A 27,706-nucleotide genomic window follows, 5' to 3' on the forward strand; every position below is an offset into this window, starting at 1 on the left:
AACATGTACGATGACTCACGATAATATTTGAACACTTATACAAACTTCCAATGAATATATTATGCATGTAATACGAAATACTTTACAATTTCATTTCATTCAGCTCTTTAATGGGATACGACAATCATCGTTATTTTAGTAGAAATTGAAATGAAATATAACAAGTAAATGTATATAAATGTTACGAGGCATTTATCGTAAACATACACTCCGCAAAGATCATCGAAATATTTGAATAGTCAAGTATCGATCGTGTTAATACGTAACGATATTTAGTGGAACTATATTTAGCGCTATTTATATGTTGACGCTATTTATCCTATGTATTAGATTTTTATTAAGAATATATTTGCAAGGAATGTGTCGTAATCTCTAAATTCCGATTGATTTCATATTTTAATATAATGTGATAATGATAGCCTCGTTACAGTGCCAGTGAAGTTTCAAAAAGTTTCGCAAAACGCACATAAAACATCCATGAATATTTTCTATAGCAAGCGTTCGAATATCTTTGTGAGTCAAATAGGTAAAGTTAGTTTATGAGATAAAATTTCTATTCATATATACGAACTTGTAACATATGTATAGGACAGAAAGATAAACGTTCAAAAAGTATACTTGCTAATAAAAATGGTTTTACATATCGAGCATTACTAGAGTTTGCGGTATCTGTATCCTCGATAATCTACTTCGAGTGGAAGATTTTTTCAATAGGCGGTTGGTCACGTGAATGAATGTTATGTTTACAATCTTGCAAAACACTTGGTATCATTCATAGATTATCACCGATGATACAAGAGCCGAGCAGTGCAAACGAGAATTTTAACAGGAAGGGTCGTAATTTCTTAAATACTTAATATTTGATGATATAAGTCGAGAATAAATATCCGGACACACCTGGTACGTGTCATAGGGTTATCGCTGCAGAGCCATTACGTAACGGAATTTAAAGATTCCTTAACGGTGTGGTTTGTTACGCTGTTGGTAACGCGCAAAAACGCGACGAGCTAACCTTCTCTTTCCTTGCGCGGGAAAACATCACGAATCGTCGACACCGTGAGGCGTAATCATGTACATAATATTCCTCGTCCATTATTTCCCACGAAACTCTTGAAATTCATCAAAAAATCATCATTAAAAGATCCCTAGAAGTAATCGCATAATATTGTAATTTGTAATAAAACGTAAAAAATATTTATAACAAATAATAAAGATTTTCAGAATGATTTACAAATGGTCGCGAATATATTCAGACACCTACCACAGAATCTTTTTATGAATATATTATATGCATTATACGAAATTTTTTGAAATTTTGTTAACGGTGTAACGAAACGCGACTATCGTGATTACAATAGCAAAATTTGGAACCAATTCGAAAATGTATATAGAGATTACAAAACATTTATTACAAACATGCATTTAACGAAAAATTGGTATACGGCATAAATAGTAATCTTGAACGTGCAATTCATCTCATTAAATATTGTGATTTATTAATACATATGAAGAATAGTTGATTGTTTAAATATTCTGACGCTCTTTACGAAGTGTATGCTCTTTCAATAAATATGTTAGAATTTCTACGCGATAATCTTCGCGTCTCGTTACAGTGCTAATAAGACTTCAAAATGCTTTGTACGATATGTACATAAAAAGTTTCTAAGATCGTTCAAATACTTTCTTATATCACTCTGAATACATTTACTAAAGGCTTTAACGGATCTTAAATTCAAGAAGCGTATTATAACCTATAATTATCGGTTCGTGAATTACGACGCTATTCGTGGAGATTTTTCTGGAAGCTACGGTTTTATCGAAGCGAATACAGGCACAGAGCGTGGAGGACGTAGTTTCTGCATTTCACTAACAATAAGTGCAAACGAAGCGGGTAGATGCGATCTCCGATTATTCCTATCGAGTAACAAAGAGAGCGTTGTACTTTTCCGAGCGTAAGTTTGGCTTTGCCGGCGAGCTGCTTTACGTACTCGTTCGGGAGTCGTATGTCTTGTGACGTCACTCGAGGCGCTGGCAACATTGCGAAAGATCATGCGACGTTGTCAAGCCGCTCCATGTGCCGGAAATTCAAAGCCTCTTTCGCCTCTACGTAGACTCGAATAAAGTTCTTACTTGTTTCTTAAACGTTTGACGTCGACAATAAAAACTTTTACGTATAATACTCGAGCGTATGAATTTTCTATGTTTCACAATCCGTTCGACCGATTCGAGAAACGTACGCTAGATCAAGGGGAAACTTTCGTCGTAGTTTCATAATGGAAGGAGTACCTTTAGTGCGGGTTCGATCGTAAAGAGCAGCACGTTGCTCAGAGTGGATAATATCATTCTGTCACGTCACAGTGTACGCTGGCCAGAGAAAATCAATCCGGCGCTTCTCTACTAACCTTTTGCCTGAACAGCGCCACACTCGCTACTATCCACCTTAAAAACACTCTGTTCTTCAAGGGTCCGTTGCGATATTGACCCGAGGTTGCGTTAGGTTATTTCTGTCGAGGTTCATGTACCTTTTCAGGTGAAATGTTGGAATTTTTGTGAATGCACTTACAGGCTTGCTCTTTATAGTATGTATTAGACGCATTCAGGAGATAATGTTATATCATAGATCGACTTCGCCCGTGTCCTTGACCTCATTGGTAGTTCAAACGGTTAAACGTCGCGTACAATATCGTGGTATGTACATGTTGTTTACTCGCTCTGGCTATTATAACTTTGTAGTCATTTCATTTCGAAATAGATAGTTGAAAGAAACGTTCTGCAAATTAGTACAATGTATGAAATTAAGTTGATATTCTAATGCCATGCCAATTTCTCGAGATTTAGTTTGTATAGTATATAATATATCTATAAAATGTACAACTGTCGTTTAATTATTATTATTATTTTGTTTAAATGTGTATTATGTCTTTTTGTTATTTTCATAAATTAGTATTCTTGGAGCAGTATGTCTTCGAGAAACAATAAGAAAATGAATGTATTTAACTTTTATAGAACTACGATTATATACTTTTCAAAGATTTACAAATTTTTATATCAGTACAATTTCCTTATGTTACATTCGAAATGTAAATTTCTAAACAGAAGACAATAGAATATGAAAAACACACGTTCGATATCTTTTTTTTATCAACGGATCCAAGTTCGCGTGACAAAGAATCGTCAGAAATACGAGCGATCCTTTAAATCAACCCCCCGTGCTGTGTTTACCGTTCGAAATGGACCAAGGGAAGAGGATATGCGCGCGATATACGACCTAATTCAGTACCCTACTGATAACGATGACGTCACGATAGCTCGTCTACTTGTTACTAGTCACGGACGGTACGTGACACGAGACCAAACTGTAGAGATGAGCAGGATGATAATGGTGTTACTCTACATTACGTTATGCGTTACACTATTCCTCGTGACACAACACGCGGTGGTTTATTCAATTCTCTCGCGAATATTTTATTATTCATCCGATCCATTTGCTACGAACGTGATATTGACTAATGTCGAATATTTACGCTTTGCTATTCCTATCGTTACATTATGTATTTTACCTTCGGTTTATGTGCCAGAATTTTACTTTTCAAAGCGATAAGCTAGACTAACTAGCATGGTATCGATTCGAGTCGAAGACACGCGAAACGTGAGAAAATGAAAGTAGCAGCGGGTCGCTTTTAGATCGATCAGCCAGCGGCAGCAGCAGCAGCAAGCAAGAGCCGCCAAGGGAACGGGGAGACCAGTTGTCGTCTTTCCATCGTCGCGTCGTCCTTTCGTCGGCATCACGAGATTGCGCGATGATGTCATGTATTCGGCCGAGTTTACGCGTGTTTGTAAACAGGCAGAGGGAATGAGAGAAATAACCCAGAAAGCCGAACAAAGAGGGAGGAGAGAAGTGGGAGTAAACGTGTTGAGGACGCGAACGAAAAAGGTGGCGGGGAAGGGGTAAGGAGAGGGAGGAGAGCGAGGGGAAAAATTGCCTTGTGTCAGGCACCTTGCTGTTCCGACTGCGCAGCATCTCTCCGCTCGTCTCTCGTACGCCTTCGTCGAGGCTTCCTACGCAGCGTTGCTCATCTCGTTTTCTCGTACACGAGCGTGACGTCATGCTGCAAGTTGCACAGGAGTAACCGACCGTGGGAAGGGGACCAGGGGGGAGTAGTTACGTGGGGATACAAAACGAGCGAACTCTGGCGCGCGCGCGCGCACCAGAGAGCCGCAGCGTCGATGGATTTGCTGTTAGCTGTATGCAGCGGGCTGCATACAGAATACACACGCGGTGACATCGTCGTATGTAGTCGTTGGTTAGCTGCTTTCTCCCTTTACCCCCCTATCTTCGTCTACCTAACTTCTTGACGAAGCATAACCGGTTCCGCGCCGCGTGCAAACTCCTTCCCATCCCCCTGGCCTGCGACTGTCTCTTTCTTTCTTCTCCCATTTTCTTCCTTTCCGTGCAAACCCTATCTCTCTTCCGAGCCGTTCCGCCCTCCCTCACTCGCTCCTTCTCGCTTTTCTTTCTCGCGTTTCATTCTCGCTTCCACCCATTTTCAATACCATGCTCGAACCACGGAACCGGACCGGGTTAACCCTACTATGTAGCAACTTGGTCCTGCATTTTACGCGCTTTTCTCTCGTTCTCTTTCGTCACTAATGCACACACACCTCGCATGTGTACAAACTTCAGCTTGGCGGGCGATTCTCGCGGTCATCCAGCGGGACGTGCTACTTTATGCTATAGTTTCTATCTTTTTCTTTCTCTCTGTCTCTTGCTCGTGCTACGCGATTCGACGTGCAGTGTGCTTCGCCACGCTACAGTTGCTGCCTCGGTCAATATCACATCGTATTCTGGGTACGCGCAGTGCGCGTTAATGCCACACGGCTCGCGGTTTCGTTTTTAGGATAGGTTAGATCAGCCAGGTCACACACCTGTTATATACATAGATGTATACACATGGCTTCTCTTTACTATGAAATTTACAGCACCATTTATGGAACGATAGGAATTCATCCATTGACAACTCAACTGAGAAATATTTCCATTATTTTTTTATATTATAACCCTCGTGTTTCATCGAAATTTAAGCGCGATTGGTAACAAAGCCATGGAAAAGATTGGGTTGATTTCTGTGCATTCTTGGTTCACATTGGCCTCGTAACTCAGTCTGTTCCTTTCGACCAGAGTATGTAATAGCTATCGCAAAGGCGATGGCATGGCGGGGCAATGCCACGAAGGAGACGATGGTCTGAGTCTGAGCGCATATTGCACCGGACGGTTAATGGCGTGATGGCGTGACATCGGTGCACACGCACGCCGCGAGGTGGGGCGAACGGAACAGAACGAAACGGAACGAAGCGAAATGAAACGACCGGAACGCGATGTCGCGTGTCCTATGCTGCACTCGCGTGTGTCGCAAGTATTACACGCGATCTCTTGGCTAAATGCTTTAGCGCACGAATATATGTACTCGTACATCGTTTTGCTTCTGCGTCTCTGCTTCTAATCCTTTATCCTTTAACTCTTCTCTCGTGGTTGATACTGTTACAGGTGGCTATTACTTTATGGTTGCGCAAGATTAGACGAGTTTATCGTTGCACGACAAAACCATATAAATCTCGCCACGACGGAAAAAGGGTGTACGGCCAATACAGGCCGCATTTTGTTTTCTCGGCAATGCGAGACGTATTGCGATTCCATCTTTTATGCCGGCACGTTGATTAACGTACGTACGAAGAAAAAAGTCGACGTGTGAAAAATGAATATTCTTAATTTCCGTGTAATACACGTTGTGCAGCCTCGCGTATCCTCCGAAGAGAAAATGTACTTGTCGGCTTGTGAACTTGGATGGAACGTTGTGTATGCGTTTACGTGTTCTTTTGTCAGGGCTCGTGAGAAAGCGTTCCACAATGACACGGTCATACTCATACTTCTTGCGGAAAGGAATGAGTTAGCAGCAGGCCGAATGCCAGGATGTTCACGAAATGCTTTATATTTATATACGTTCTTCGCGTTGATGTCTTCATTTTATTAAGTTGTTGCAATTGTTTGCTCGCATATCGTACACGTAGTTCAAAAGAAATTAAAAATTAAATTTTATTACATATACATATATTTATGTAGAATAATAATAAAATAGAATAAAAAAATAAATAAGTAAAAATAATAAATAAATAAATAAAAATGCAAATTAAACAGAAATAGTACGTATTCTAAAACGAAGTAACTTAACCTAACGTACGACCTACGACTACGACCTAACGTTACTAATTGAGGTTAAAAGACTGCATTCTTCCTACGTCGTACAGCCAATTTTAATCGACCAACCGAATATAAACATAATACAATGTATCTTTACAACCGCTCCATCAATCACATTTTGACTGTTTCGAAAACACCATATCCCTGGACGTATACCACGTGTAACTTCCACAGACGTCGAACTTGGGGCGTGCAGTGCACAGCTGTACAAAGAACGATCCGCCATGGAACTCGATCATTTTCTTATTAGCGGGCTGAGGAAGCGGCCCCGACGCGAAATTTCAATAGTCAACGGACCGATTATCCGCGGCTGGATCTTCATCAGATAGCCGTCGAAACGAGAAAAAGAAAAAAGGAAACGAAGAGAACGTTAGTTCGGTTTGCACCCTCTTCTCTTTGTTTCGATACACGGCGCGCTGTTAAAGCCGCTCGGAGAAGAAACACCTGACGACGTCAGGCGGAGAGTACCTACGTGCATACCTGTGGCAGGTGAATCGAGTCAGGTGCCCGAGCAGATGGGTGTCTCTACTCGAGAAAGCGTTATAAAAGCGGTCTATCTCATAAATGTGGGTTACCAGCTAGAACTAACGCCCGTCGTTAGAGCAACGTCGCCATTTTGCAGGTTGCCACTGTAACTGATGTTATTCTATAAATGGTACCTTGAAGCCATAACGTGTTTTTCCTCGGCTCTTTAAAATTTAAATGACGGTAAATGTGAGGAATGATATGTAATACGAAGAAGTGTGTTGTTAATTCTCTAAACGATAGGGTATATTTATAAAAATTTCTTTGGATTTCAAGACTGTTAATTCGTAAGATTTTTCACTTACGTAACGAATGATGAAAAATGGAGCAATGCGAGAGTTTTAATATTGACAACATGCCAAGTTAGACGATCATAATAAATAGTTTTTATGCAATAAAATACGAATATTTAATTCTGCATGTATTAGTAGCTATTTACTTTTTGTATAAATTATTTAGAGTAAGTACTAGATTATTTATAACAGTGTCATGATTTCCATGATTCTATGGGTGTACAGTCGCCCCGAAAAGTAAGTTAACGATTTTACATTTAAACTACATACAGCGTCAGTCAAAAAATTTGTAATCGCGTAGAATTTTCGTATACTTCATCATCGATCGAACAGCGTTCCTTTCTTAGTTCGAACGTGAAACTCAATGAAATACACCGATTTTCTAAAACGTTTTAATGGGTAGTAAAACAGGAAACGCTGTTTCACATCTGTCGGCGGTAAACAGTGAGATTCGAACGTCCTTCGAGGCGTTCTCGTCAAGCAAAGGGGTATAACGAGCGGATCTTTTCTTCTTTCTTCCTTCTTTTTTTTTCTTCTTTTTCCATAGACACGTGTCGTGTGCAGTGCACACGTAGTATGCATCTTTGGTGTACGCAGTCGCGCGGACAAGAAACTATGTGCAGTCACGTGTAAGAGTGGAATAGCGAAAACGTGATGCGATTATGCATTCTTTCTACGTCGTCATTTCTCACTTGGTACGAGCCGGGCCTCGTGTGTAGATATACATACTTATTAACCTAACGTTTTATGGTAATTTTATTAAACGCTTCTTTTTTACGGCAGACGTCACCGGATTTCCAGCGACTACAAACATCGTCGATCAATATTCGTCGATCGCGAGATCGATGATGATATTGTTCAATCGCAAATACTTAACATATATATCGGTCTCGAGCAAGTTTTCTATCGACTGCAGGTAAAAAGATAAGAGCTTGAAGTAATCGGTGATCATTCAATTAATTTACTATTTTTACTTGAAATGTAATTCACGCTTAATTTAATTTTGTTTTGTATCAAGATAATTATGCACAGATCATTTTCAAGCAATTTAACTATTCCAAATAATATAACAAATAATTTGGCTTTTAATATCGATTAGAACTTATATATATTTAATATCGATTAGACAAACTTTATGTGGAATAAAAATAAGAAATAACGATACGATGAAATAATTTTCGTTTTTATTGCTTAAGGATTTTTATTTTATGTTATGAAATAAAAATATGTTACAGTTACGCTGTTTAATATAAATAACACCGAGGATGTAATTTCATCCTGTTAATTGCGTGTACGATTTCAAAAATAGGTTGCAAGATATAAATGGAATTCTTCCAAATTGAAATCTTTTAAGATAAATTAAAAATTTATTTTGAATCCTTCAAACGGAACTCTGCTCTTATCTTCCCCATTATGCGAAAATTCTTATTATACATTTCTAGACAGATTTATCGATTTTATAAAATACGTCACGTCGAAACGGCCTTGAATATGATCAAATGTTTGAAATAATTTTCCTAAAGGAGCAAATATAGTAATTTGTGGTCTTGCCTGAATAATTTTAGTTAACAGGTATTTTTATCACCCCTTGTGTACTTGTTTGTATTTAATTCTATTATGAACCTCGATGCTTTCTCCACGCAATTGCGTTCTCGTTTTATTAGAAGATGCCTTGATTTGGAAAAACGAACTGTTACATAAAGCGAGAACAAAGAAACTCGTTTGTAACGTGTAAAAGAGAAGGTTGTAAATTATATACAGAAAAAAAGAAGAAATTGTTTAAAGAATGTATTTTTAATGAAAATTATTTCAAGACCGTGTTACGTAGTTCATGTACAACATCTGCAATAAAAGAAGGGCACTTTTATTAATAGAAGATAAAAATAATCTCAATACCTTAATATTTAAAAAAAGAACTAACTACGAATTGGCGTGGTTATTTTTTAATTTTATTCCATTTGATTTCAGGAACAAAATCAATCACTTATAATGAATTTTCAAACGATCCACACAGACAATCATATTCTTTTATACTATACCAAGATCCTTTATTAATAGACTGTTATTCTTTATTATTAAGTTAAGGAAACTTATTTTTATGAAGAGGTATTTTAAAATTGCGACGATAATGTTTATAACGAATTTATATAAACGATACTACGATATCTTCTTCAATGTTCTATATTTCTTCGAATATTAAGTTAATAATGAAACATAATACAAAAGAAAGAGAAATGCAATTAAGATTCGTAATAATTAATAAATTAACTATTTAATTTCTATTACGATAATAAGTATTACAAAGGTGAGATGTTAAGTTTATAAACATTATAGACGATTTAAAAACTCCGCTATTTATGAAAAATCTTCTTCTACTATAATGTTAAAAGTTCAAAAAAAAAGTTTAAAGTTTAGCTATCGATCTTTTCCAAGTTGACGACATTTCATCCATAATTCCCCTATAAATGTATCGACAGATAAAATATTCGTTTAACATTGCTGTCGAAAACCACTTGTAATCGTTAAATGAACCTGGTTTCGTGTCCACCAAAAATATCGATCGATTGAAAAATTTCAGCGATAATAAACACGCACACACGCACACACGAAACGATAACGGTCAAAAGTAACAGCTGCGAGAACGTTCGATTAGACGTGCCGATGGAAAAAGGAGGAAGAGATTACAGCAAACAAGATTTTATCGTTTCAAATCACAGCTGCCTTCGAATCAATTGCTGCCAGCTATTCCTCCAATGCCACTTGCGCAAATTTTGCAAAGTCGAGTGACGGTTGGCGATGTTTGAAAAATATTTTTTTCACGAGTTTACTTCACCTTTTTTTTTTTTTCTTTACGAGTGTTGTTACCTTACCATAAACTATAGTCCATTCTCGTACCATTTGTACAAATATATTAACTCGGACCCTTAATAACCTTAAGGAACCATAATAAAATTTCACTTTTACCCTTCTGTCAAGCCCTTTAATTGCTACAAACATCTTTCAAGTCGAAACGTTCTTTAGGGTTATTACTCATTAAGGCAAAACATGGGAAAAGCAGCTTTTCCCATGTACAATATTCGGCGGCCACCTCTACCCGTGAGCGACCGTTGGTGGGGGGCGGACAGCACTCATCACTAGTTTCGTAAAATATGGCCGTCACAGAATATATATCTTAACTTGCTCTAAACTCTTCGCTGAAAACACTTCTACACGCATCACTTACATTCTTCAAAGCTGTTGGAAAGAGAATATTTAATCTGCTAACTCAGTGTTATAATTGTTCAAGCACTCCTATTATCTTAACCGAAATAGAGGATCGGCTGGTTCGTGGCGTCGATCATCGTATCGTAACGAGAATTTACGACTGTCGTTGGCGCGTTATAATGTGAACGCGTCTTTCCGCGAAGCGGTCGAACAAGTATCTTTGTTGTCAGACGACGTACACCGATAGCCTTCCCTAAAATTATCAGTCTTTTGTATATATTTTTCAACTATCCGTATATTTATATATATGAACAAAGAAACACGTAAAACGCCGTAATGTGTAATCGTTGCTATGTAAGAAATTATTATATACGTTGTTGTCGATTATACGATAACTGCAGCGTTTCATGAAACTATTCCAACGCTTGGCACGAAATTTTTGTACCGACATATTACGTGCATTTCTAGGGATTTTTGTTGAAATTTCGTCAGCGTTCTAACGAGACACGACTATCGGCGATTATAATAAAGAAGCGAAAGAAAAAAGAAATCGCCTTTGATGATATTCTGACACCGATCTGTTAAAAACATCGAGGCAAGGAAAGTTACACAGCTTCGGATTTTTTCTTTCTTTTCGAATCTTTCGATAAAGAAAATGTTGTGAAATTTTCGATATCGTGTTTCTTAAAATTCGACTTCAAAATTCTCGTATATTTATCTGATCTTACGTAAAGTTACAAAACCATAGTTTTTCGCAAGTACGATTTATAATATTTACATCTTAGTTAATCGTACAAAATACGATATTGCGTTTGTATTATCGAACCTTATCGAATTCACATGTGAATTCATTCATAACACACGTCGTATGTTCGTACAAATTTTCCATAGTAAACGTTGGAATTCTTTCGTAAGTCGCTTTAGCTGTGTTTTTGCGAATAAAAAGCTCGAGCTGAAATACCTCCCTCGGCGAAATGCGCGCGAAACTCGTTTCGCTCGAAAGGGAAAATAATCGTGACGCGATGGTTTCTCCGTTTCAGCAGTACGCCGGCTTTAACAGCTGTTATTACAAGGAGAAAAGTTATTCGTACACACACGCGACAGTGCCATTTCGCGTGTATCGTCCTGACACAATGGCAGTACGGTAGTTTATCACAAGGGTGACGCAGGCCAATGAGTGGTCGCCAGTGTCGCCAGTGTCGCGCGAAAATGCAACTTTTCCTCTGTCAGATAAATATTTATGTCACCTCGAGACTCTTAAACCATCGTTCATCGTAATCTGCGCCCGGAAGCGTGTACACCGACGATCGAAAGTTTCGCGGTCGAGTTTGAGAAACGATGGTAATTTGACTTTTCTCTTGTTTTACGCGATCAATTTTTCACGATTAATTTTACACGATAAGATTCGATCGCGACTTCAACTTGTCGAATTATACGAAGCATAGCAATTTGGAATTGATTTAAATTAAGTTATTCGATATTAGGGTTTTTCGTTTCAATTTATATTTTACAGATTTCCCTGATTAAAACACGATTCGGTTAACGTACCAAAATTCTTTCAGATATCGCTTTCGAAGTGTAAGGCGAAAAATCTGCCCAACCAGAAACTTTGATACGTTACTGTATATACGTTTGAAACGAAGGGTCGTGAATTTTTAAGTGACAATGTACGTTTCCTTTTGGTTGTAAATTTGCATCTAATGGAGACGAAAAAATGAAAATGGGAACGCACGGATTTTATCTATTTGAAATATTCATCGGTCTTTTGAGTAAGAATAATCAAAGAGAAAAAACGAAAGATCGACGTGATGAATGAAATATAACGATTTACTAATTTGTCATCGTTACGCCTATATCTGATACTATGTATCCGTTCTTTCTTTACGCTGATAGCTAACATGTATCGAAGAATTATATTTCTAGTCGTAGGAAATTTCCAAAGCTTATCTATGATTTATGTTTGTGTCAATGATATACGTTTATTGACTCGTCGTGGGTTGTACGTTTATGTATAGCCGATATAGATACAGATTACTGTACGTCAGAACATGGAATCGGAGGCTATAGAGGTTGTTCAACTGCAAATGTTCGATTGTTAATAAACTCCGCTCATTTTTGCTGCTATGAATCTCCTCTACGTAGTTGGAATAAAATTCCAGTGGTCGCGTATTTTTACGATTACATTTTCACCGCAAAGCCACAAAATCGGTTTAAAATGGATTTAAAATCTTTCTTGTTAGTTGTTGATACGTGTAACGTGAGTATAAAATGTACTTTGGACTCGTATGAAGGTAAATGTATTTGCAAAAGGTTTGCAGGAATTAATAAAATGTATCTATCACATTGTATTTTTAAACAAATCTAGATTTATGTATTTAGTATTTAGAATTGAGACTCGTTTTAATTTTGTCCCAAAATTTAAATTTCATTTTTTAACAAACTCACCGAAAATGATTTGAATCCCAAAAATAGCTTTTAACATAGTACCAAAGCAAAAAAAGAAACAAGAAAATAGTAAATAAATCCAAGCGATAGCGATAAATTTGTAGGAATTAGCAAATTACTAGTAGTCCGATAAAACATAAATGAACGTAAAATTACATTTAGTTGCAACAAAGTTGCATCACAACTTATCGAAAATTAATTCGACAGCGATGAAACACAAGGTCGTACGAATTATTATTTTCTGTAATACGCCCGTGTTGCTTTCAACTAAATACGACTATCAACACTAGAATTTGTCTTACCTACTATGTTTATTCGTATGAAAAAATAAAAATAAACTAAACAACAATAATACTAGAGTACTTGAGCACTCGACTAATATTCAAAGCTCTACTGTCGGAAGACCTCATTTAATTCTATTATACAAATTATAAAAGAGTTTACCATCTTCAAACGATACGTAAGTAAACGAGACTACAAACAAAAATTTAATCCTTTCGTTGCCAATGACCACTTTACCGCTAACACTATCGAGACAACAATCAATCTCGCTGCCATCTTACCAAATGATTCAAGATGTTCAACATAAAATTAAAACAAACTATCGTACGTACCACTGACCTTTTCTATGTTTTGTTGAAACCGCGCGAAGATACTTTTTGAGGTTAGAAAAATGTAATTGGGTTGAGAATGACCAAAAGAACGTAGCGGGATTAAAAACACGAGGAGAACAGAACGAGGTTAAATATACCATAAAGTCGATGCGCGCAGAAAATTTAAATCTATCGCGATATAATTTTTATTTTGGGTCGCACAGGCCTCCGAAGACAGGGCAGTGTTAAATATACCATAAAACGTCGATGCATACACGTGTGTCGATGCACGCGCCCAGTGAGAAGCGCGTGCAAAGATCGCGCAGGTGTGAACGGGGCGCAACTGCGACGCGATTACGAATCGACGAAGAAAAAGCGGAAAGTGACGCGGCGTGCAACACGTAAACTGTAAACGAAACTTTTGTATCGATCGCTGCTGGAGAGTCACGTTGCCCTCGCATGTCGATACCGATATGTACCCCGTCACACCCCTCGTATTATGGACCAACGTTGTGTCGTCGTAGCCGACGAGATAAGCGGTTTATCGCCGCGTATTGCGATACATACCATGCGCTGAGCGCGCATGAGCGACCGTTCCGATAGAAAGATAGCCGTAAAGTATATGTATGTATAGTTACTTATTTAGGTGCTACCTCGTCTTGCTTCGTTGTGTGCGAACACGTGACGTAGCCTCGATCTCGTCTAGCTCGGTCGTGCGATGATAAACCGATACACGTGTAGGTACGTCGTCGCCAGCGTTGGACTCAAGTACATCGCAGGTACATTAGGATGCATGAGTATTTGGACACTTTCAAACTATTGGAATTATATGAAACATACTACAAACGAAGCGTGTTCTTTTAATTTAATTTTCGCATCTGATCTTATCTCAGGTAACTATACACAGTAGATATTGATAAAAACAACAGTTCTTACAGCAATATCGATTAATATAAATAAAAAAGTAATAATTGGAAGTGGATGAAAATTACTTGCAGAGAAACATCTTGAGCGTATCTGTAATGAGATCTCAGAATGATTGCGATATGTAATTTTAAACACTTTTTGAATTGTATATAGATTTCATGAAGTGTCGGCTATTTATTAGAGATAAATATGGAACTTGATCGATGCAGATATATTTCTCGTTTCAGTCTCGATTTAGCAGAACATTTTCATTCCACTTGTGCTAAAGACTAGGAAATTAAGCGTAGAAAAATGTTTCTCTGTCGCAGCGTTGATAATAAGGATATCAATCTTATGATTGGATTGCACTAAGTGCACAATTATGTACTTATACTTGTACTTAACAGATTACGCCATTTACCTGCCGTTTATACTAAACGAGCACGAACGACGTGTTCTTGCTCTATGTTCCTACTCGTTTGTTTTAAGCGCACCTTTAGTGCGAATGCGGCATTACTTATGTTTTCTTCATCGTGTTCATTTCCCGATATTTTCAGAATGCTTTCGGATGCGCACGCTCGAGCGAACGCCTCTGGCGTTATTCACTTGCAATTACCCGTTCAGTTCTGAACCGTTACGGAATTATACGCGGTAACGGGATTCGATTCACTGGAGTAAGACTTGCTTAATTTCCCTCTTGAATATAACTTACGAATCTGGGCCATCAGACAGCGAGCATCTTTTCGAAACTTAGATGATACCGCTTGGATATTCCATTTTTCGAGATCAGTGGACGAGCCGGCTGTTTCATAAGCTCAACGGAATAAAACCGAGGATATTTAGTTGAAATTCATCACGTATTTGTTAGGTTACATTATATATTGTTTTAATTAACTGAAAAGATGTATAAGTCAAGAAACAATTTCGTTCAAATGAAAATTATGCATTTTTGAGCGGTTAGGTCGAAAAGGAATCGTATCTTAAGGGGTTAAGGCACACGTTTTATTCACCCCTGGAAGAAACAGTCGATGGAATCGATGTCGATTGGTCGCGTAGCGAAGGAACGCCACGTACGTCGCGCGGCGAGTTCCGTAATTGTGGAATATTTTGCAATTCGTGGATTGGAAGGCGCCTTTCTCGAAAGAGCGTTGCTGGCAATGCCGGTCACGTAGGCCCGTAGTTCCGAGGGTGCCCCGAGCACGGCACAGAATACTAGAATACTAGCGGCGGGAATGCGCGGCGAATACCCGCAACGCGAGTAACCGCTCGTCCGCGAACCAACGAGCCAGCGAGCAAGCGAATCGTATGCCCCTCACGCTTCGACGCGCCACCGTATATACTTGTATATATATGTATGTATCTATCCGCTTAAACGTGCCTATGTACCCCTACGTAGTCGGCATAATTTCAACTTTTTCCGTCGCGGCGGAAGTTAGTGAAAAATTAAGGAGCCCTCACGAATTCGGGATAAAGTAATTTTGTCATTTTTTGCTATCGTCCGTGACGTTTCTTTCCGTCTGCCATCAGCTTCCGTTTGCCGCCGCTGGACTCATCGTTTGTTTGAATATGTTCATCATTTGGATGTATACGTATGGAGAATCTTCTCTTAATATTTTTAAAATTCTTAAGATAGATAGTTTTACTCTCTCTCTCTCTCTCTCTCTCCCCTCCCTTTCTGTCTATCTCTGTCTCTTTTTGTCTGTAGCGATTTTGAAAAGTATGTACAATTAGAAAAATCACGAAACGTCAGTAACATCAGTTGGAAGATTTCATTTTTCATTTTATAAGTACGCGAATCTATCGCAGAGGGATTTCGATTTTCAACTGAACGGACCATTACCTCGCCCACGTCGCAAACGATCGCCTAAAGTCTCGTGATCGAGTAAAACCGGTTTGAATGCGCCAGTGCCGTAACAACTTATCAGCCGATACTGGGATTAGAGAATATTCCTGAATTTGTAACATATTCGTTGTCTCTTTCGTTCATATAAACTAACAAATAATATATTTGTTATAGATGATTAAATACATGAAATAAAATAGAGATTAATAAAAAGAAATACTAATAAATGAACATTTTTGTATCATAAATTACCAAACTGATAATATCATTTATAACTATTGGCCTTCGTATTATTCATATTGAATATTGAAAATTATAATATATACCTAATGTGACTAGACGTAAACTCCTTGGAGCGTCGAGTTCTTGCGAGAACATCATTTAAATCACTTTACGATTCTACCCAATGCGAGTAGAAAACGAAAGCGATGATGTAAGAAGACGAGGATCGTGGCCGTGGTTGAAAGTCTGCTCGACGTAATATCACAGTTTTTTACGCTTTTTCGAGCCCGACCGGGATTTCATTAAGGAACCAGATCCTTGCCGATCGAGCGTCTAACGCCGAGAATTAAGATTCCGTTCGTTCGCCTCGCGGCTCGGCGGTATTCCTCGTGAAAACGAGGGGAAAAACGTCTCCCATCCACGGCACGTCACGATCCCTAACCCCTCTCTGAAACAGCCAGGAGTCCAGAAGTATCTCGCTCGGTATTATACGCGAGCGACCTCTGGTTCGCCGCTTTACAGACATTTTACGGAAACAGTACCGTCTTTTCTGGTCGGTGTGACTCTTGAATATCGAGAATGCGCAGCTTCTACGTGGGACGCATTCGCAGCCTCCAACACGCAAGCTGAATTTTGAATCACCGTTTCCAGGCCGATTTCTTATAATAATTGACGATGATCCAACGAATCTCTCCTTACATTTACATTAATTTGCCTTTCGATTCGATAGGTGGTGTTTGGCACGAGCCTCAGTTAAGCACCACTTTCAGTTAAGAATAAAATGTATTAAGATAGTTCACTTAATTTTTATTTTTACGTGTTAATTATTTTATACAAGAGAGTCTAGTTCATCCGGACAGGTCGGTGAACAAGGCAGTTCGTATAATCGAGTAGTTTCGATAATAGAGGTTCACTAAATTGTTATCTATTTCTTAACTATTTCTTCTTTGACACAGAATTTACTTTGAATAAAAACAAGTGATTGCATATATACTCATTATAAGAATACGTGTTTGAAATTATATTTGATTCATAGTTTGTACTATAAAAGCTCGATATAAATTTGTTCCTATAAACGAACTCAAGCTAATTTTTATTAAAGCTACAAGATCTTGACAACGTTTAATGATTTCTTTACAATTAAAATAGGAATCAAATGTAATAAATGCAAAAAAAATTTGCCTCCTGTGAGGTTTGAACTCACGACCCCTGGTTTACGAGACCAGTGCTCTGCCACTGAGCTAAAGAGGCTCGCTGTTTTTCATTCTTCCCATGAAATTTATCTGTATTTGATTTTCTCTATGATAACATTATAATTTATATTACAATAATAAAGCTATAAATACAAAAGAGAAAGGAAATGAAAACATTTTTACATTACAAACTATCAAATTTATATCATTTGTAACTACTTATCTCAGCTGAAGAGACTGGTCTCCATCATTTATATTGTATATTAAGCATTATGATATATGTATGTAACCAAAAAGGAAAGTAATCTTATGTGAAAGTATTACTAAATTATATAAAAATTAATGTACTTGAAATTAATTAATTAGTTCGTAGATGCCGTAATAAATACAATGATATGCAAATGTGTGTTATGAGCGATGTTATGAGTATGTTACACAAGAATTTAAATATCGCTAGAATGATATAACAATTTACGTAACGAGTAACTGCACATCGTAGCAATATCAACCTAAGTACACATTAATTACCGAAATCGCGCGAGTGCACGCTTCAGAAATAACAGACGCAGTTTGGCGGCTATGAAGCACGCGATTAAAAGTCATCGGCACCGCTTCTGCGAGATTAACGTGGCTCCTGAACAAAAATAACCTGCATATTGCGCTTCGTGATAATGGAATCAGTGAAGTTACGTTCGTTTTGATTACGCTCGAGCTGCTCGAGTTTCTATTTGTTAACACCCGACCGTTCACCGACTGATAACTGTTTCGTGTCTCGTTACTGTACAGTAGTATATTACATTCGTTTTATTTTGTTCTTTTTAATATACCGCGTATTTAAGATATTTTTCGTAGCGCAATTGAAATCCTAACATGCTTCGAACTTCCGTGTGAGAGTACCTACGTACGTTGCAACCTAATGTTCATTCGCTTCTCTCGGTTTTCCCTTCGTTTCATTCACGAAAAACAAGCTTAAAATTAGAAACAATGGATGCAACTCCATACGCCTCGCGTTCCCGATATTTCCGGCGTCGGAAAGTTTTTCGAAATAGAAAAAAGCGTTATTTTGAGACTCACGCACGATCCAATAATACGCGTCTCGTGGAGAACGGACCGAATACATTATCTATTTCTATTTAGCGTAGCCTGAATCGGCAGGAAACATGTTTATGCCAGGGCGAGCATGCATGCAAGGCAACCCTGTCATACGCCGTTTCAAAAATAGTTCGACCCAGAAATCCTGCATAACGCAAGACAGATGTCAATTGTCGCTTCCCGTTTTGCGCGTCGATCACAATGAACGCCACCGAGATCCCTTCCTGAAAGGACACGTGCAAACTCCTTTTTCTCTCTATACGTATATATACACGTAGAAGCTGCCAGAGCAGATGTTGAAACCGTCTTAAAGATTTCGGGAGGGAGAGACCCTTTTCAGGCCCTTTTCGTCCTACTCTTTGAGACGCTATAATAAAGGGCCCAACGGAACGTACCCGTGGGTCCATTGTGCGATTAAGCAGATGTTATCCAGTGAATGCGCAATGTATAATATGAACCGCGGACAAAGGACGCGATTTTTCTAGCCTGGCCTGGAAATTTTTGCGTTTTCCCAGTTCTCTATATAATTGAGAAAAATGATACCGTTGCCTCACGGTCAAAATTCGCTGCTGTGTAGAGATTGATGTATGCATTAAAGGAAGGATGGCTTTAGACAGTTTTTTCAGATATACCCAGAGGACAGAGGATGGAGAAAGATCGTAGACAAATGTTTCTTGCATGGTTTTAAGAAGTTAAATGTCTATTGTGTGTGGGTTTTTTTTTTGTCAAACCGTTTGTTGCCCTTGCGGGATTCTTTGTAAGCAGAATGGTAGATGAAACTCTTTTAATGTCTGTGAGAAGATAGTTTGGAATAATGTTCTGTAATCGTAGATTTGACATATAGGTTTTGCTCCTACGAAGAGTATCTATGACAAGAGAATCTATGACAAGTACGTTTACCTTTTATATTCAATTACAAAGTACACATATGAATTTTATTGTCAACTAAAAAAATTACAATTACCAATAGCGACGTAGTGGCAATGTAATACAATAATCAAACTGTTATAATGCTAGTAAAGCAGCGATTCAAGTAACATCTGTTCCTTTTAATCGTAACTTCCTCTCAGAAATATATTATCAAATTTCATTAAGAATTATGGGAGATAAAATTTGACACTACCATTAGTGACTATATAGTACAATGACCAGGTGTGTTATAATGGTATTAAGGAACATAATTAAAGCTACATCCGTTCCTTTTAATCGTAACACCCGCCCAGAAACATAATATTTAAAGTGAAATCGTAGCTGAATTTCACTCCATTTTCATCTTTTGCTCTCATTTTCACGGCAGACATAACAATGACTCGGCTTCTGTGAGTCCCACTAGGACAGCACACGGCTGGTGCGCGGTGCGAGTGCGAATGTCAGAGTTGTAAATCCGTTTCTCGTCGATCTCGACGCCAGGGCCGAGGTCAACCAGCAGCAGGACACAGTCGACTCGATGACTCTCTCCTTTCTGTTTTTATTCACTCGCTGGGATCCTTGCCAGCGGATTCTATGTCTCGAAGAAGATCACAGCTATCGCGGCAAAATAGCCTCGTTACTAACCGCGATCCTCTTGCGTGGCTATTCAATGACTCTGCTAAATACCTCGATTATTACACTATGTTTCGTATGTTCATTTGTGTTCTCAAAAGTGGTGCGAAAATTATATCATGAAATATCTTATCAATGAATGTATTGCAAGCATGTGCATACATATCGTTTCTTCGAATTAATCGATTCACATGACTCAAGAAATAAAAATTTTTAATTTTTAATCGGGAAACGGTTGCGAACCCAAAATACAAACAGTCATGTACTTACAATTGCAAAGTACTACTCAATGTAGTAATTACAGTAAGTAAATGACAATCAAAGCATGGCCAAGTAGCGCTTTTTAAAAATGCTCTATCTCCTTTTATTTTAAAGGCTACTGAAACGAAACTTTGAAGACACGTAATTTATTTCGAGACTACATAGACGTGTCTCGAAACTAAGAAAACGGGAATTTAAAAGAGACAGAAATAAATGGAGGAGACGATGACTCTGAACGATTGAGTCAGTTTTAAATTCCACCATGAATAATCGGTCACGCAGCGTATGCATCAAATGCTAGGAGCATTTAACTTCGTCCGCATTTCAGTGGAACAGGGAATTTCTCCGAATACACGAGTAAGTATATAAGTAACGTACAAGCTTTTTACGCGCATCTTTCGAGAAGTTTCCCGTTGGATGAAAGCGGACATGCGGCCAACTGTTTCTCGGGACAAGCTCCCGGTCGTGTCGGGCTTAGGGACGAGCGGAGCGGAGCAACCTCCACTCCGTACCCTTGAACCTAGCAGACGCTCGCAGCGTTGCCGCCTCGTGCAACTATGCCGTGTCGTCTCGTTCGGTTATACTCGGCTTCTCTCGGTTAGTGCTTTCTTCGCAAGAATTCCGCGCCCGGCGTCGTTGCTGGCTGGCGCGACGCCGAGTGTGCTGACGTCACGCCTTGGCGTTACGCGTAGCGTTACGTAAAAAACGTGCTGCTCAACTGCTTTACTCTAACATTATAACAACGCCGTACCATGTAGCGGCGCAATGTAACATTTGTTCTATAAAAAAGAAAAGTTTTATAAAAATTTGTGATCGTCCGTTTGCGATACGATAAATCCTAACGATAGGAAAACGGTAGAAAGAGAATAAAATAAAGAAAATGATTTTACTATAGAATGCTGCCAGTCGGTTTCTATTATGTGACGTTGTACGTTAATAGCATAGACGTTAGAAGTATAGACCTCGGATGCCGTCTTGAGAAAATGAGCCTTGCTAAAAAAGAAATAGAGGTAAATAACGAGATCTCTCTTTTCTTTTCTATCTGTTAGAGACAAATATCTTAGAAAGAGAAAGAGAAACCTTAAACCTCTTTATTTTCTCTCAACAAGGGCTACGCTGTTCATAAGGCACCTGTGGACTATATTTCTTATGTGTATGTGTATGGTTAGTAGCTTTTTCTTTCGTCGTACATTGGCCTTGCCGTTCGGGATTTAGGTTACGCTCAATCATGCTTTCTCCGTAAGATTTCCGTGTCTGTCGACGACGTTGGTTTAGCAGACACACTGCACGCTCTGACGTCACTCGCCGGTGTTACGTAGAAAAACTGTGTCCTATGAAGTTGATTAACACATGCCAACGTTTACTCTCGTAACTCTAATTGTAATAAAATCGTCTCGCTCGTTTTGTTTGTTCGACGGAGGAATTATCTTCGTGTCGATTCGACGGAGAGCAGAAATACATATTTTTTTCTTTTTTTTGCTTGTTAGGACATTGACCTTGCGTTTACAGTCATCGTGGATCTGGGCTGCGCTCAAGCATGCTTTCTCCACAAGAATTTCATGTCCGCCGACGATGCTGACTGGTAGACAACATTGAGAGTACAAGCTGACGTCACGTGCAGCGTTGCGCGTAGCGTTACGTAAAAAAACGTGGCTGACGAATCAGAAACGCATCGTTCTATTACTGTTAAGGCCGTGTGATGAATCGGCTACGCGGTAAAGTATATAATGGACTTAGCGTGGGTTCATTACGATGAAAAATAACTGGCATTGGGAGTTATTTTACAACTGTAATCCGATACAAAGATAATGTATCCTCGGAGATATGCTTCGAGTGTGAAATAATTGTAACGAAACGAGTCGAGTCGTACTAATTTACGAAATAATTCGCTTCCTTTTTCAAATATATTCCCGATAAAAATACACAGGCTCACAAAAGTGTTCAAACACTTATGGATACCTTTTATGAGTATATTATATGTATTGTATGAAACATTTTGCAATTTCATTAGGATTGTTATGAGATTCGACTACTATTATGATTACGTATATTGATAACATTTGAAACAGATCTAAAAAAAACAGATATAGAAATTAAAAGATATTTAATATAAATATATACTTTGCAGAAATCACAAAAATACAAAAAAACAGCCAATTATCAATTATACTAATAAGCTTCAATATTTACTGGGACCATGTTTGATACTTATTATACTATGTTTAAGACGGGCAGTTCTGTTATATCTTATTTAGTAAATATGTGTTTGCAATAGATATCTTATAATTCCTATAAACATGTTCAGACTGATTTCAAATTTTGCCAATATAATCATGACACTCCATTCTCATTATAGTGCTGATAAAATTTCAAGATACATACATACAAATGTATGTAATACATGCAGTACGGACTTAAAAATTTTCTATAGTAAATGTTCAAATATTTTTCGAGTATATTGACGAAATATCGCTTTACTGTAAATCGCGACTGAAAGATTTCCTTCCTTTCCTTGTCCTTTATTCTTACTCGCTCTTTCTCCTCGTGTCTGTCTCCCGTTCGCACGGTCGTGTGCCATTTACGAGGCAAACCGGTTTACGCTTTTTGCGAACCTCGGCTACACGAAGAATGTTGATTTTTGCGATATATACCGCTGGGAACCTAACCTACATCATTATCTGGATGAGCTGGCCGCACTTGAAGTCTCGTTTCCTCGCAGACCTTGAATCCTCTCGTGTCATTTTATTTTTCGTTTCCATTATTAACGCGATAGGGAATGATGCATTTGAAAGTATTCAAGACGAATGTCCTCGGGACTCGTGACCCGACGAAGTAAAATCCTTTCTCGATACGCACGAACATGGTATCGGCGAAATGACAAGCGTGCACGTATGCTTAAAGATCAAAAATTCAGTCACGACGAAGGAACGACTTCATGGTCGGGGACAAATTCGGCAATGTCTCGGCGTTCCTCATTCGTAGCACGAGCTATCGTCGAAAATATTTTTACTACCGAACGCGCGCGGCATGCACCTCCGTTGATTAGCGTAAGTGGCTATTGTTCTCACTAACCTACAGCACTATGCTCATTATCATTTTTCATTCGTGACTGTACTACCAAAGAATTACAACGGCCTCCCGATAACCACATACTCCGTATCTGTGTATACGTTAACCGTTCGCCGCAACGAACTGCGCTAAAAGCGCGCGAAAGTTAAAATTGACGTTCCGAAAAATATTTTCTCGTTTGTAAAATTATCTACTTAATTTAATGAGTCATAAATCTCTATTATCTTCTACCACATATCTAAATATGATTCATCCACATACATATATACATATAAAACGAGTATATTCTTAAAGAAACAGCTAATAATTGTTATAAATTGTAATTAGGTTGAGGTGTTTCCTATCTTTTTCATTAGTTTCATTCAAAACGTCACGTCATTATACATATTTATCTAGAATCTATACGGACAAAAATAAACAGCTAATTACGTTAAATGCTATATGAACTGTGAAGTTCATCTTGATGCAAGCACCGACGAGTACTAAACGGGTCTTACTGTGTACGCAACCAGAAACCGGTTAGACGAAACTTTCGAAAATTCCAGAATGACGTAGTCTTTCTCGCGTGTACATATGCATCGTGAAGACACACAATCGTGTTTCTCCCATCGTTCTTCATTTACAGTTACTTACGTAAGATACGCACTCTCGAGCTTATTTCTTGACTCTTCGACGCATAACAATCAGCTTGGTCACGTCTTATCGAGCATAAAGAAAACGTATATCTTATCAGGAACCATTATTAAAATACGTTAGTAACGAAAAACTATTTTTCAAATAGTAATAATAGAAAAATATAAATTTCTCTCCTACTTACCTCGCTCATACACTCTAATTATCACAACACCATGATAAAACATGCAACTGGTAATTTATACTTAAACAAATACACATAACACATAACAGAAAGTAAACATTTTGCACTTTCGTGTAAATACGAAACACGTGTTACGAAAATAACGACGAAGAAGCATTATACATATCCCACGACGAAAGTGCAATTCATATAGTCTGATTTGCGATTCCAATTTATGGAATGTGTTAATTTTTTCGATTCAGAATTATGCAAATTTTGCGAATCTGCATTAATATCAGAGATGTATAAATAGCATAAGTAAACGTGCATGAAAGTACATAATACTCACGTAGCTGCTGAGAAATCAACACGCGTTGTAGAAACCTTGGAAACGTTGTTAGGACTTTGTTGCCTCTTTGTGGTTTCTCCGGAAGTAACTATGAATAATGAAAATGCAATGGTGATTAATTATAAATATGCGAAATAAAATATTTCATAAGCATTTTATGATGAGTTAACTCATAACGTACTATAATTGTAACTACGTTGTTCACTTGGAGTTCCAGTAAGCCTTTCTTCAGTTCTAGATGTTAATAGTTCATTAATTCTCCAATCTTGTATTTCCTTACGCAACACAGTAATTGGATCGTCGTCAATTATATCTTCATAGCTTTTGTTATCGATGGACTCCGTATATTCTTTGGATTCAACTTCTTTTATTTTTATAATTTCATCTTGGACAGGAATATTTATCGTATGTTGATACTTTGCGGTAGAGCTATTCGTCCATTTTCCTCTCCTTTTGTTCTTTATGAGCATTTTCGTAGATGACGTTTGTTGCGACGTTATCGGACATAATCTTTTTTTGGTTACGAAATTCAGAGATTTACCGATTGAAGAAACATTTCGATTATCATGTGACATCTTTTGAAATTTTGTACCAATCGAGTTTTCGTTCCTGTGCTTTCGTCCAGTTTTCTGAAACAATATAATTATAATAATATTTTAGCTTGTAAAGTATTGATAGTCAATATGAATAAAAATGGTGACAATTAAAAGCAATTTCATATAAACGATAAATTATTTCTGTATGTAACTAAATATTAAAAATTATAAGAATTATTTAGGTGTATAACACGCACGTATATACATATAAATACATATAAATAAATGTGAATGAAATAAAATTAATTAAATTACAGAGAATAAATGAAAATGAAAAATTGAAACATTGCGCCATCTATAGAATACAGCGTTCGTTGGGACAACAATTTTCTTATGGTAGTATAGTAATCACAAATTTGATTACTGAAATAAAAGTACATTGTAAAAGTAGTAAAACTTATAATTATTTACTTACTTAGTATTTTATCAACTAATTTGTGATGGATATAACATTGCTGTTACGAAGCTCATGAAATACAATATTAACAGCATCAGTAAAGCATTATGATTTACGACTAACAAAAAAGAAAAGAATTTTGTGGGTAACATTTCGTAACCTTGCAAAGTTTAACTAGAATTTAGTACAATACGAATAATGCTATGATTATAATAACATACTTTAAATTGAAAATGTGAATCTTGTTAATTTTGTTTGAACTGCATTCAAAATGTTAGAATGCATTCGTATAACGTAACGTATTTAAGCTTTCTGTTGCTTTTACGAACCCTCGTTTGTCAACTATTTTTGCACCGTTACTACACCAGCGATACAATACTCAACAGAATACGATGAAAAATTGGATGGAAAAATATGTATGTATTTTTTAAAGAAATATTTTCTAGATTATAGATCAAATATCATGCACATATGTAAATATAATAATATTCATATAATATGCAGAAATTGTACAAAAATATTTACATATCCTAATAAAAGTAATTAATTACAAATATTTATTATAATTAATTACATTCCTTTTTCATACGTGTATTGAATTTGAATTTTGATTTCTTTTATGCCGACAAATATGCATACAAATTTATTTTGAATTATCGTAATAGATAAATTAATCACTAATAATACAGAGATTATTATACAAATAATATATAAAGAATATAATGGTCGTCTTACCTTTCAAATATAAGACTCTCGATACATCCAAAACAAAGGCCAAGTTTACTTTGACTCAATACTACCATCAACTGCTGACATGAAACATCTGCTCGTTTTCTAGAACTTGGTTCTTTGCGGAGTTTCATTGATAAATTTTACACTATAATAATAAATAATTTGTATGTTTACTTCTAATCAACTGATTATTTACTAATTTATATAATAATATTTTTTCCATATTTTTTCCATATTTTTTCCATATTTTTTCCATATTTTTACCATTAATGCCTTGTACATATTAATACCTAAAAAATGATTAAACAATTATTAAATAATTAATTAAATAAGTATTGAGTAATTCTTATTCTTATTACTTGTGTAGTCTACACATATTTTAAATTTTACTATTACCTGAAATGTTAATTTATACTTCGTTTCCGTAGATTAATTTGTATTCACAAAGAAAACTTTATAATGTGTTCCAAAATATATATGAATTAAAATTGGGAAAGTCGAGTTTTAGAACGTGCGACTGACATTTGGATCTGATAGTTTTAGGATCGTATATCTTTACAGCCTATCAAAAACGTTCGGAAGATTAAGTTCAACATTTTACACATAATATATATATACAGTGTACATACATATTTCCAGCATACACGTGCTTGGCAAGGGAAGTCCAAATTTAACCTTAAAATAATTTATATCGAAGATGTTTTAGTTCTTTGTGATGTATCGATAATTTATTTACGTAAATATATTTCAACAAAATCAGACCATTACAATGGCAATGCAAATTCCTACAAATGTGGATCCTGAACAAATTAAATCTGTATGTATTTGTTGTTGTATCATGCATTATTCCGTAAAAGAACCGAATTAATCTTATATAAGTAGATGATAAACGTGTTGATATTGGTTGATGTGAAGATAAAGGATTATAAATTTTATTATGTGAAAATAAAAATAAATTTTAAAGAATAAAAATTTAAATTATTGAAACTTTTATAATATTTCAGGTTCGAGATTTTGTGGCGTCCTATAATAGATTGATAGAAACTTGTTTTATTGACTGTATAAATGAGTTCACTACACGAGATGTCCAAGCAAAGGAAGAAACTTGTGCTCTGAACTGCATGGAAAAATATCTGAAGATGAACCAAAGGATGTCACAACGTTTCGAAGAATTTCAGATGCTTGCTAATGAAAATGTACTTGCTGCTCAGAAAAAATTGAGCGAGGGTAAAAAGTCTTGAATGTTGTATCAATAAAGTATGTAAATTAATTATCTTTAATTTATTATTATTTTATTATCTTTGTTTATTGATTATTATCAAATAGGATTGTTATTGAAAAATTGGAGAGAAGATATCAAAAGAATTAGGCTTAGAGTCCGCAAAATAAATA

General features: G+C 36.9%; 2 protein-coding genes and 1 non-coding gene across 3 annotated transcripts in view; 1 reads left to right on the forward strand and 2 right to left on the reverse strand.

Moving 5' to 3' along the window:
- LOC138178700 (girdin) overlaps positions 1 to 25,519 on the reverse strand; it is a 58,006-nt gene extending 32,487 nt beyond the window's left edge. Inside the window, exons 1-2 of the mRNA XM_069110847.1 lie at positions 24,771 to 25,519; positions 24,590 to 24,677 (exon numbers count right to left, since the gene is read on the reverse strand). Coding sequence (XP_068966948.1) covers positions 24,590 to 24,677; positions 24,771 to 25,164 — 482 coding nt within the window. The 5' untranslated portion in view covers positions 25,165 to 25,519. The remainder of the gene's footprint in view (positions 1 to 24,589; positions 24,678 to 24,770) is intronic.
- TRNAT-CGU (transfer RNA threonine (anticodon CGU)) lies at positions 17,467 to 17,538 on the reverse strand. Its single transcript has one exon. It is a non-coding gene; the product is annotated as a tRNA-Thr (tRNA).
- A 1,305-nt stretch (positions 25,520 to 26,824) lies between the features above and the next one.
- Positions 26,825 to 27,594, forward strand: Tim9a (translocase of inner membrane 9). The gene is made up of 2 exons (XM_069110832.1): positions 26,825 to 27,131; positions 27,319 to 27,594. Exons 1-2 carry the CDS (start codon positions 27,084 to 27,086, stop codon positions 27,553 to 27,555), a joined length of 285 nt encoding a protein of 94 aa, XP_068966933.1. The 5' UTR covers positions 26,825 to 27,083; the 3' UTR covers positions 27,556 to 27,594.
- Positions 27,595 to 27,706: the final 112 nt, after the last annotated feature.

This window comes from Bombus flavifrons, chromosome 4, assembly GCF_040668555.2.
Source record: "Bombus flavifrons isolate JBK064 chromosome 4, iyBomFlav1_principal, whole genome shotgun sequence".
Taxonomy (NCBI): domain Eukaryota; kingdom Metazoa; phylum Arthropoda; class Insecta; order Hymenoptera; family Apidae; genus Bombus; species Bombus flavifrons.

What these genes read in the sequence shown, in the direction of transcription:
- Tim9a (XM_069110832.1), top strand. Translation starts at nt 27,084, where the DNA reads ATGGCAATGCAAATTCCTACAAATGTGGATCCTGAACAAATTAAATCT. An exon ending in ATCCTGAACAAATTAAATCT is followed by an intron (nt 27,132 to 27,318) that starts GTATGTATTTGT and finishes ATAATATTTCAG; the next exon opens with GTTCGAGATTTTGTGGCGTC.